The 12205-nt window shown below is 35.6% G+C and overlaps 1 protein-coding gene across 1 annotated transcript in view; it reads right to left on the bottom strand.

The window, feature by feature from the left end:
• Positions 1-3112, bottom strand: part of LOC150094855 (glutamate receptor ionotropic, kainate 2-like) — a 58353-nt gene extending 55241 nt beyond the window's left edge. The window contains exon 1 of the mRNA XM_090411680.1: positions 3029-3112. Coding sequence (XP_090267806.1) covers positions 3029-3112 — 84 coding nt within the window. The remainder of the gene's footprint in view (positions 1-3028) is intronic.
• Between the last annotated feature and the right edge of the window lie 9093 nt (positions 3113-12205).

Here is a 12205-nt window from a genome sequence, read left to right as displayed (position 1 = left end):
TTGGACTCATTCTTTGTCTTACATTGTCGTTTTATATTGTATTCTTTTGATACTGATACTGACTCACGAACAAATTAAACACACTGGCTTATCGTCGATTGGCACAAAAAAGTAAAAAATTGTTCCACTTTTCATTAAAAACCAGACAAGAATCGCTTGATTTACGCTTTTTACTCGTAGACTCCATATGGAAGGGGAACCCAAAAAATGATCCAAAATGGCCGTGTAACGGTTAATATCCACTGAATATGTTTCACACTAATGAAAAAACTCTGGCAATATAAAACCACAATAGGCTCTGGCTGAAACGACAAACCTGAGTGGGCTTATACACGAAGATCACGCTGTTTACGCGTGATATTCGTGTATAAGCCTGACTGACTGTGGATGAGATCCTCTTGTATTTAGATGAAAATAACGAAGAATCGAGAACCTTCGAGATGCATCTGGAGGGTACTAGACAGCACACTCAAACGACTGCTTGAGCCATCTGCGCCAAGCGGTACTTAAGTACCGCTTGACGCTAGTAGATGGCTGAAGAAGCATGCCTATTTAATATTTATTTTATAGAATTTTATGTAAAGTATGAAATGCACAGCGTTCCTCGTGAATCTGAAATTAATCTTACAATTATAAATATCACAGTGTAGCTTAGTAACCCGCGGGCTTCATTGAAATTATTTTTTATTTAATCGTGATTCAATATGAAGTAGTTATTTTTTCAAAATGGCCGACGGGCCATGCGTTGAAGACCCCTGCTCTAAAGAATTCAACATCCATGTACAGCTGACACAACCATAGTATCAGTTTATAAACCAACAAAACAAATTGGACGAAGAGCTGGTCTATCCCAGCTCTTCCTGCCCACTAACATCCAGCAGTCTACATGGGACATTTTAAGTCCACATTACTCCTGGGGCTATTGTAGTAATGATATCAACGCTACTAAACTGATGGAATGGACTGAAAGCATTGGACTATCACTGGTTTTTGATGCATAAGACTCTGAAACTATTAAATCAGGTAGATGGAAGAAAGACTTAAATCCTAACCTCTGCTTTGTCACTTGTAACACAGGATAATCCTTTACCCACTGATAGGAAAGTACTTGAAAACTTCCACGATCTCAACATAGACTTGTAGTCACTATAGGAACACCAATTATACAATCTATGGAAAGATCAAGATGGAATTTTTGCAAAGTTAACTGGAAACAGTACTCTAAACAAATTGAATCTAACATCCGTTGGGTCCAACCTGAAGTCGAAAATCGAACGTTTTGTAGGAGTACTGTTAGGCGCTGCAAAACTATGTATACCAAGAGGTTTCCGGAAACAGTACACCACCCCATGCTAGTCAGGGTGTACTGTTTCTGAAAGCTGAGGAACTGTTAAAAAAATACAAGAAAGATTCAGATTCTTAAATTGGAAAAAATAATTTTAGAAATGCTTAATGAACAACGACGTCAACGTTGGAAAATCAAAACCGAAAATTTAGACTTCACTCACTCTAGCCGAAAGGCTTGGGCCTTGCTTCGAAAACTCGGAACTGCATCAGTTTCTAAGCAGAAAGTTCACGGAGATCACTCGTAAAGACATAACAGCTAGAATCTAGCAACATATAACAACGTAAAGATTAGTGCATCCTATTCTAAAGAAATTAGGACCAAATATATTCATGTTTATAGAAGTATCAAACAAAATAACCACATCTCAATGCCATTCTCTGAAAACGAACTGATTAAAGCAATTAAATCACTGAAAAATAGCAAAATGGCAGGCTTGGGTTATCTGCTACTCTGAGTTCATTAAAATCTTGGAAGTAATGCTCGTAAGTGGATTTTGAAGTTTTTTTTTTGTAAAATTCTAGAAAAGAATTTTTGTAAAATTCTTTGGGAACATCCCAAAGGAATTCATGAGGACGACCAAAGTTATAGCCTTCCTAAATCCTGGAAAAGAGCCTACTGATGCAGCAAACTATCGACCAATATCTTTACTAAGTATTCCCTATAAACGGTTTGAACGATTTTTAAGCTATAATCGGCAAAGAGCCGATTATAAATTAAAATGTACCCATTGATTAATTCAATAGTACCAAATGAACAAGCCCGATTCAGAGACTCTCAAAGCTGCTATGGCCAAGTACTTTTTCAAAAAGGCCTTAAAACCTCAATAGCATTCAGATATGTCTATCATTCGACTCAGTTTGGGTGAATGGACTCATACTGAAATTTGCAACTGTAACACAAGACCCAAAGAAGATTAACATCCTAAAGGGCATGACAGCAAAGCGCAAATTCAAGGTACAATTGAATGGTAAAAATAGTTCCTTTAAAGCTAAAAAATGGACTACCACAGGGCTCTGTGCTACCTCCGCTCCTCTTTAATTTATGCATTAGCGACATGCTACAAGCTTCCTCCCTAAAGTTCGCATCGAAGACGATCTGGTTTTGGCAACTCAGACTAAACACCTGAAAGAGGCAGAGACTGTGCTCAGTTTTGTACAACTGTTACACAAAATGGCATCTTTGCCCAACTCCCTCTAAAATTGAAATTTGCACATTTTACTTGAACAACCATCAAGCTGATAAACGGATGAAGGTATCTCATTCAAAGGAGAAACTTTGAAGCACAACCCCAACCCAAAATATCTCGTAGTTACCTTAGATCGCTTCAGGAAACACATGGAAAATGTCTGCCTAAAGCTAAAAACTAGGAACATCGTCATCAGGAAGCTTGTGCGTTTGGGCTGGGGGGGGGCAGGAGCCAACACTTTAAAATCTGCTTCCCCGCCACTAGTGTATTCTTGTGCAGAATACTGTGCTCCAGTACGATATTCGAGTCACCATGTCAGCAAGATGACAAGGTCGAAGTTCAAGTTAATGATACCATGATAATTATCACGGGTTGCGTAAAGTCTACACCTGTTGAGTGGCTACCAACACTCTCTAAGATGATACCACCAGACATAAGGAGAAAAGCTACCACTAACAGAGAGTAGATAAAATACATGGGAAATAACAACTCACCCATCTATGAGGACCTCCGAAATCTATCATCTGTTCTCTTAAAGTTCCGCATCCCGATCTCCAAAAACCAGCAACCAAATACATATTCTCTTGAAATTGAATGGAAGAATCGCCGGCTTACTTCAACAATAAAAAATGGACATCTCATTAAAGACCCCAGAACAGAGGCCCCTGACTTTGACCTGCCCAGACCACAATGGAGCATACTCAACCGCCTGAGGAATGGCTATGCCAGTGTGCTACCGTGATGTACAAGTGGGACTTGCGTCAATCCCCAATATGTGACTGTGGTGCTGGTCAACAGACCATCAATCATATTATTTAGGACTGCCCACTGAGGAATTTTAGGGGCACATTAATGGACCTGTTCCAAGTCACTCCGGATGCAGTCCAGTGGATTAGAGACAATTTGAACTTAAATTTGTGATCTTTAGTATCTCGTTTTAGCATATATATATATATATATATATATATATATATATTTCTCCCCCCCATTTCCCCCTGTTTTTAGCTTTCTATTTGCACAAATCCAACCCACACGAAATCTATGGCTAAAGGCCACTCTGATAATGTGCCCTGTACCTCCCCTTTTACTGTATAAAACCATAAACTTATCCTTTGCATAGTATGTTCAACGAGAGAACGCAGTTAGTCGGGACTGATTTTGCTCACATGCTGCATTATGCTGTCTTTCAGCGTTGGCAAGTCATCAGGAGGATCCAGATAAACCCTGTCTTTAAGAAATCCGTAGATCCAGAAGTCACAGTGGGGTGAGATCAGGTGAATGAGGAGCCATACAGTAGGAAACGCACGGGTGATCACTGTGGCTTCGATGGAATTCGTTCATACAGGAGATTCTTCGAGGTTCTCGAAGAACCTCCTGTACAAACGAACAGACGTGTGATGGACCCCCATCCTGCATGAAAATGATTGAATCCATGCACAGACGCCACTGTAAAATAACAAAATTATTTATCATGTAGCGATTACCTCTCGGCAGTAACTGAGCAGCTCACAGGAACCGACTAGCAAATATCCTCAAAGAAGAATATCCGGCAGTTGTGGGCATTCGCAGCTCCATTCAATTGAAAATAAGTCTCATTTTCCCCACAAAATCATCCAAGGCAACACAGCATCCAACTACACTCGATCAAGGAATCTTAACACGATTGTCGGTCGACTTTCAAAGTCCTGTCGGCACAACTCCTGTGTCAGGATTAATTACCTTGAATAGGTAGATATACAGAATCGTCTGTAGAATTTTCAAGACAATTGCGTAAGGCACATCCATATGTCTCGACATTGCACACGCACTATAGGAACCAATGCTGTTATTCATGGTCTGCTCCACAACGGCAGAAGCAACTTCATTCACTTGTGAACTGATTGGTTTGTGACCTCTACCAGGTCTATCTTCCAAAAATCCTATTTCTTCAAACAACTAATCATTCGTCACAGAACACACGGAGATAATGGACCTCTCGACATTTGTTCAAGCCACCAAACGTCGGAGTACAGCAACAGCATTGCATTTGGGTTATACGATTCCATTCTTACGTGTAACTATTGAAATTATCACTCAAGACTCAATGCTTCTAAGTATTTAACTATCTCTTTCTCTGGTTACACGTTGCACCTGTTACAGTCAGCGCGGATTATGACTAATGCAAACGTTACACTGCTATCATTTATATATTTAAATGTTTTAATTGTATCGCATTTTCGTAAATTATCTATCTATTTTTCTATTTCCTAATTAATGTTGGTTGTATCGAGAAGCTTATTTTGATTTTAAACACACACAGCACTGCAGTGTCAAAAAGTCAAAATAAATAAATTTCATATCCGATCTTGTAACTGTTGGTGTGCACGACACGCAAAGAAATTCAAGAAGCAGAAACAGATTTGATTTGAAGCTTGTCGTCACGCAAATAAATATACAATTGATTGTGGATAGTTCCTGGAAATGTACGGAAATAAAGGGTAGTATAAATGAAAGTTAATGAAATAAACATGATATGCCAACCTTCTGCATATCATCCAGATACCAAATATATATCTTATACACGCAAAGTGACAATCCACAAAGAGTGATCTGAGGATTGCATTCAATGAATGATAAACAGAAGTACGAAATTCAGAGATGCATATACAATTAATAATAAAACACTGCATATGAGTTTATTAAAAGACAATATTTATCAGTAGCGCGCTCATCGATACTTCATTTCCTTATTAGAATAATACTCATTTTTCTGATGCAGCTTTCGATCGCTAACATGAGTGCAGTTCACCAATATGTAGTGGATTAAATGGATGTGGTTCCTTCACAAGAATGCTTGTTCAACCATAACCAGCATAAGTAAATCAAAGCTGTTGTTGGTGAGGTTTCACAAATTGGGTAATGTGAGGTTTCAATCTTACATTACCCAATTTGATAATGTCAGATTTCAATCGCACATTACCAAATTAGGATTGGCCAAATAGATGACATGAGTAGTGAGTACTTGATCGACAACAATGTTCTGATGGGTCGTATCATTTAGCATTTGATATCCTGTTAGTTCGCCATTAAGTGAAATTGATGTATTTTAGTGGACTTTCAAAACATTTAACCAAGTTTTACAATGTTGGGATATGTTGAAGTTCTTCCAAACTTAAAACCGAAACATGTTTACTACATTGAACTGTGAATATGAGAAAAGCATATCGAAAATCCGCAGAAGAGAAGGAAATATTATTAAATTATGATGTTAAAAAACGGCTATTCTGCTCGTCATTTAGTTCCTAATTTGAAGTTCCAAATTTCGGAGAGACACCAAGGGCAACTGAAAAATAAACCAACAAACTAAAATGATTTTAAAGTTGAAATCAATAAAGAAATCTGTTTTGAACTACATAAAATGATTTTAAAAATAAACAGGGTTATATTACCGGTACTCCTACATATAGAGAAATAACGGGAAGAACAGAAAGTCTACAGTGTGCGTGCATGCGTATAACAACGGAAAAAAATCATTCAATGAAAAAATAATTACTCACGACAGATTTTTTAAATGGAGACTTTCCATTACTATTAATATATTTCTGTATCTAAAACAAAATGACAGAAGTTTCATAGCAACTGAACCTTTCCGCTTGCTTTGACATTTTTATCCCCAGATTTTTTTTTTTTATCCAGACAGCTACATATTTTTGAGAATAAAAAGATCCGAAGAAAGAAATCGACTCTGTTTATAAAAAGCTGTTGTACTTGTAGTTACCTTGCTTTCTTTATACATTGGTGATTTATAGAATATAGAGAAAGCGTATGCATCGTACAGGTAAATGCTATCAATTTAATCAATATTAAATTTATAATACTGCAGTGCCATGATAATATTATAGTACTGATTCGTAAAGTTTGTTAGTTAAAGGATTTAACTAAGCAACGCATCTACTTAAAATATTTTTCTCTACATGTTTTGCTATTCTTATATAGAGAATGTTACCTGAATGGCATTACAACATTGGGGTTTAAACTTGGAAGGTGTTATCGCTTCCGTTAACTCTTTAAAATTTCTTCACATTTAAACATGAATTTGTATTAATCAGAGAAACTTCATTTACTGAATACAGTATCATTTACTGTGTTGTTTCTGTTTAGTATAACGCATTGTTTTCAGTAATAATATCATATTATCTATCATCTCTGATGATTCCACTTCATTGACCAAACATGGATTTACTAAATTAAATTTCTTTTACTTTTTTTTTAATGTTGAATTAATTTAAGTATTATGATTCATGAAGATCAATTTTTCACTGTTTCTAAGTGATGATAAATTATTTTCGCATATAGGCAGGGTACCATAGTTATCTATTATAGATATTTATATCATATACATGTTTATATCATATTTCACTGCAGTTTGAAACATCCCATCCTGTATTTAATCTAACAGTGGCTAATTGAATTCCAAATCAATACAATCCACGCATGCGCGTATTCTATTAGCCATACTGACACAAATATATAGGCTACTTTCAAGAGTTGTATGATCTAGATTTATTATCTATATTCTGCACTGCTTCCGAGATATTTAAGTTATACCGAAAAATAAGCATAGCTAAATGAATTATTTTTATTTTCACAGAAAGAGTCTGCGAATGATTGGAAATGTTTCTATAGATGTTGATTTTACCACTTACTGTCTTGGTGTTCAGCTATTTGGCACATTCGTTGCATTCCGGTAAGTAGATTTACTGTCCAATTGCCTTCATTTATATTAGACAGTAATTTCATGTATAAATATAGTACAGTTTACCAGCATATATTTTATAGAAAATCTTGAAGAAAATTTGGAAACGAATTTCGATATCTATTCAAATCATCTAAGATTTATTACTAATCGTCCATCAGTAATATATCATTACTCTAATACTCTATTACTACAACTTCTGCCATTTTTGGAAACGCCCAACCCTCATCTCTGTTGCTTTGTTATCAAAGATGGAACTTGGTCTGGAAAACTAACTAACTATATGCATATATAGTTAGTTAGTTTTAGTTAAAGCATATATAGTTAAAGGTGGCATATATATATGCCACCTTTACCACGAGTTGCCTTGGTCTTGCACTACCTGTAGGATCAGCTAGACTTACATCACTTGCAGGCGCAAACTTGACTTGTTTGTTTGTTTGCATACTTGGGAAATGGAGTAAAACCAGGTTTAAAATTGCTTGGTATTTTTAACATTTATTATACCCAAGGTAAAATACTTTCTACATATATATATATATATATATATTTTTTTTTTTTTTTTTTTTTTTTTTTCAGAATTCATTTTACTCGGTAGGAATATTATGAACAAGCTTTAATGACTGATACCGAGAGATAAAAAGATGACATGATATATTTGAAAATATACTACTAGTTTCGTTGAATTGATCAACATCTTCAGGTATCACAATCAAAGAAATATATAAAGAATTACAGGGACTTAAAATTGTAATAACAGAACAAGTACAAAAAAGACAGTAACGTGTTTGAAAACAAAATGCCAGCTTGAATTCCAAACAAAAGTATACTACGCGCTGTCGCGAGTGCGCCAATACTGAACAGAGGCAACGTGTGCGTCAGAGAGATTGAAACTTAGGCTGTTGTTGATATGAGAGGAATGTAGAGAAATTTCCCTAGATTCGACAATCTTTCTCTCGAGTTCATCATAGCACACATGGATGTTAGAAGTTTGAGTCCAGTTCACAATGTGTTGAAGGGTTGGGCGCCCTAGGCGCTGGGGGGGGCAGATCCCCCTAGTATATATATATATATATATATATACTGTAATAATATAAAAGATATTATATATATTGCCACAAATCATTTTTTATTTATGCATTTACTCCATGTCTTCTTTCTGAAATGTATTACTATATTATATTATACCATACGTATAACAGCCTAAATATATATACATTTTTTAATCAAATCAGACTGGAAATACCTTGCAATGGAAAAGGTGATACAAGAAATTCCTATGAAAAATATAGGAGATAAGTATAGTTTGGTGTATCTATATTCAAAGAATCCAGGTAGTATTCTCTTTATATTTTCCTTAATATAGAGTTTAAAAAATAACTACTTTAACATGCATTTTAAAAGCAATTTCGTATCTCTTAATATATCTAATTAGTCATTTTATTTATATAAAAAAATAACTAACTTTCGGAGAGGACAATAGGCAGTTCGTATCAGATCTCTCCTGTAATTAGGCCAATGTGGGTAAACCAATGATAGCAAGCAATTATATCAGATGGTGATCGCAGTGCATGAAAATAAAATAGAAGTCATTTGATTGTTGTTGTTGTTGTTGTTGAAGAATTAAAACAATAACACAATTTTTATTTTGTATGAGCTTTACAAAAAAGAATGCGGATAAATTAATATAGCCGTAATTCTCAGAAATTTTTAACCATATAATTTATTTGCAAATTAATAATTTATTCATATAATCTATGTTATTATGGTATGTTGCTCAAAATTTATAAACTTCTTTCTTGATTATATATTTTCCTTCAACTTTATTTTTGTTATGAGAGAAAAAACTGTGTACTTGTACATACATATTTATTTAATTGTTTACTTGTTTATATGACAAGCACGTGGTATTGATGATTACCAGTTGTTCAAATTAATAGTCAATGCTACCTAATAACTGGATGTAACGCCATGCAAATGGTACCTTCCCTCTCGAACAAACCTGTAGCACTTCTGACGCCTGAGAGCTAGTTACAACCTGATCCAAGCTGAGAATAAAATAAAAAAAAATAATTTCTTCTATATTAGCTAGTACTCCGTCCCAAAATACAGCTGTCAGTGTTCTAGTTGCCGTTAAAGCCAAAGGTAAACATTTTTGTTCTATAAAAACGAATTACGACTCTATTCACAGACTTGAAACACAGCTAAAAAATATATTCAAACGCCTGATTTGCAATGTAGAGCATTTTAGATTCTACCCAAGAATCAACAATTATTATATGTAAAAATATGTATTTTCGGCCCATGAATTAATTTTCTTAACTCCTCTGATTTCTAAGAGCAATGCTATACGCGGGTGTGTTAATCAACGAATTATAGCAAAATTGTCTTATGAATGGACGGAGAGTCAAGTTTAGGATATGCTGAACACGTGATTTCATGAATGAAATCACGTGTTCAAGAATGAAAATGTCGAAAGTGAAGAAAGCCACTGTCTACGTCATGACTAGATCGAGTTCTAAAGTGGCTCTGCCTTAAAAACCGCCGTACAAAGCCCGGAGAACTGAAACTGAACTGTAAGGACAAACGGGAGTTGTGGCAAGCTCTGTAACTGAGGGGAGAAGACATTCAACAGGAACTAATAGCCAGGAGCTCTAAAACGAAGACCTTGTTAACCGAAAATATGAGACCGGCTCGGTTAAATTAGTGCAAAGAGCATGCTAAATGGACCACTGATCAGTGGAAAATAGTCATTTTTTTCTAGAGAAAAAAAAAGTTTAAACTGCAGGGTGATGACGGCAGACAGGCAGTTTGACGACGATCAGGGGAAAAATTCAACCCTTAATGTCTGGTGTTAACAGTCAAATTCTCAGCCAGGGAGATGATCTGCGCGGCATATCACATCATGATGTTGGTCCCTTGGATTTCACAAAAAGTTCAGAGAATACACAAGCGTACTAGAAAATTTTACAAGAAGAAATGCTGCCTACTAGACCGTAACGCCGAACAACATCTTTCAGGATGATTCTGTCTCTTGTCAATGGGCAATAAAAGTGTAAGTAATGTTATCATAACTCTAAAATGTACCATACGAATTGAGTTCAGTATACTTAGAAAGCTTTAGTTTTTATTGCAGGTTAATAAGTGGCTCAATGAACACTCGATTCAGCTACTACCGAGGCCAGGAAACAGTCCGGATCTCAATCCCATTCCGAATTTGTGGAACCAAACGGAGACTGAAATACAAAAGAAGAATCCGAAAACACTTTGGGAAATCCAATAATATTATCTTCCATAATCCAATAATTTATACCCATTATAATTAGATTATAAGTGGTATGGAACCGTGAATTAACAGTTGCATCCATCAGGAAATTGATTTTGTCGATGCCCAGCCGATGCCAAACTGTAATAAAGGCAAGAACAGGACCCACGAAGTGCTAAACAGCAAAAAGTGAATTTTTTAGCTTTAAAATGTTAGTAAAACTGTGTAGTTGAACTAAATTTTGATACCGGTATTTGCTTATCCAGTGAAAATATCACTGCCCACTCCATTTTGAAATATTTGCATTTGTCCGGTTTGTTGTCATTTCCCAATTATGTCACATCTTGTACTAAAAAAGAGCCAAATAATAATCAAAATTAAAATGTTATATTACCTTCACAAATAAATAAATAAATAATTTATTTGTGACAATTATTATGTCGTTATCCCTTTTCAAATAGGCATTCAAATTTAATTACCAAAAACAAAACATGGTTACAGCAGATGATGAGGTTTTTATGAACATATTTGTGTGTGTGTGTGTGTGTGTGTGTGTGTGTGTGTGTGTGTGTGTGTGTGTGTGTGTGTGTGTGTGTGTGTGTGTGTGTGTGTGTGTGTGTGTGTGTGAAATTAATAAAACCTCTATTAAGATGACAAAAGTGTTTGAAACAAATACGTTTAATATGTAGATATTGAAAAGAATTTGGTTTTAAATTCCATCAGATAACGTACTACATGAAACAACTGAAATCTTGGTAAGTTCGGTTTTAGTTTTAAATGAAGAATGGCCGATATTTTCGGGAAATGATCCGCAATGTTCGAGATAATGTTGTCGGCCTGGTTGGCCGAGTGGTTAGCGTATCCGCTCTCCATCCAAAAGGCTGCGGGTTCGAATCCCGCCGTGGGCATGGACGTTTGTGGTTGTCTGTGGAAATACTAGTGGTGGTGGTAGGCGGTAAATGGCGTTGGAGTAGTTGTAGTCGGTGGAGAGCTGTAGAGCAGGTGCCCTCTTTCGCTGAGACATTGGATTCCTTGGAGGTGTTACGTAATAATAATATTTATATGCGAAGAGAATTTTAAAATTATAAAAAAAAATGATATTTATGAAAAGTATTCAGTATTATCTATTCAAAGTTTAATGAGTGTGTTTTAAAAAAACGAACAGAAATGTCAATGTGGAACACATTCTGTAATATTCAATAAATGGAAACGAAGATCAGTATAACGGATATATATGATTACATATTTTCTTACATCTGAAGCATGTAGCTGGAAAAAAGTAATCTATAGAATTGGTATTGTTTCTGTTTTTCAGGAGTTGCTATGGTAACCCATGAATATCGTACTGAACAGTTTATGGAAAAAGGAATTTCTTTGAGTCATTTTCACGACACGAAAGGAGTCAAGTACGTTAGTGATATGAGCGATCCTTTTGTTACTAGGCAACCATGTCTCGGTGACACAAAGTTCATTGTATTTCTGGATTCGGATTCAAGTATCCATGCAATAGAGAGGCTGCGGAAGGTAATTTATAAAATTCGGAGAGAGAGAGAGAGAGAGAGAGAGAGAGAGCGAGAGAGAACAAGGGTTTTATGTATTCATTGTTATAATGCATGCAATGTATCATTACATCTGCATATCATGACTCTTTCTCTTATTTCATCAGGTTCA

This window comes from Typopeltis vanoorti, chromosome 21 (genome assembly GCF_054136105.1).
Source record: "Typopeltis vanoorti isolate ZY-2024b chromosome 21, IOZ_Tvanoo_1.0, whole genome shotgun sequence".
Taxonomy (NCBI): Eukaryota; Metazoa; Arthropoda; class Arachnida; order Uropygi; family Thelyphonidae; genus Typopeltis; species Typopeltis vanoorti.
Note: the sequence above shows the minus strand (reverse complement) of the source record. Positions and strands in the feature narration are given on the sequence as shown.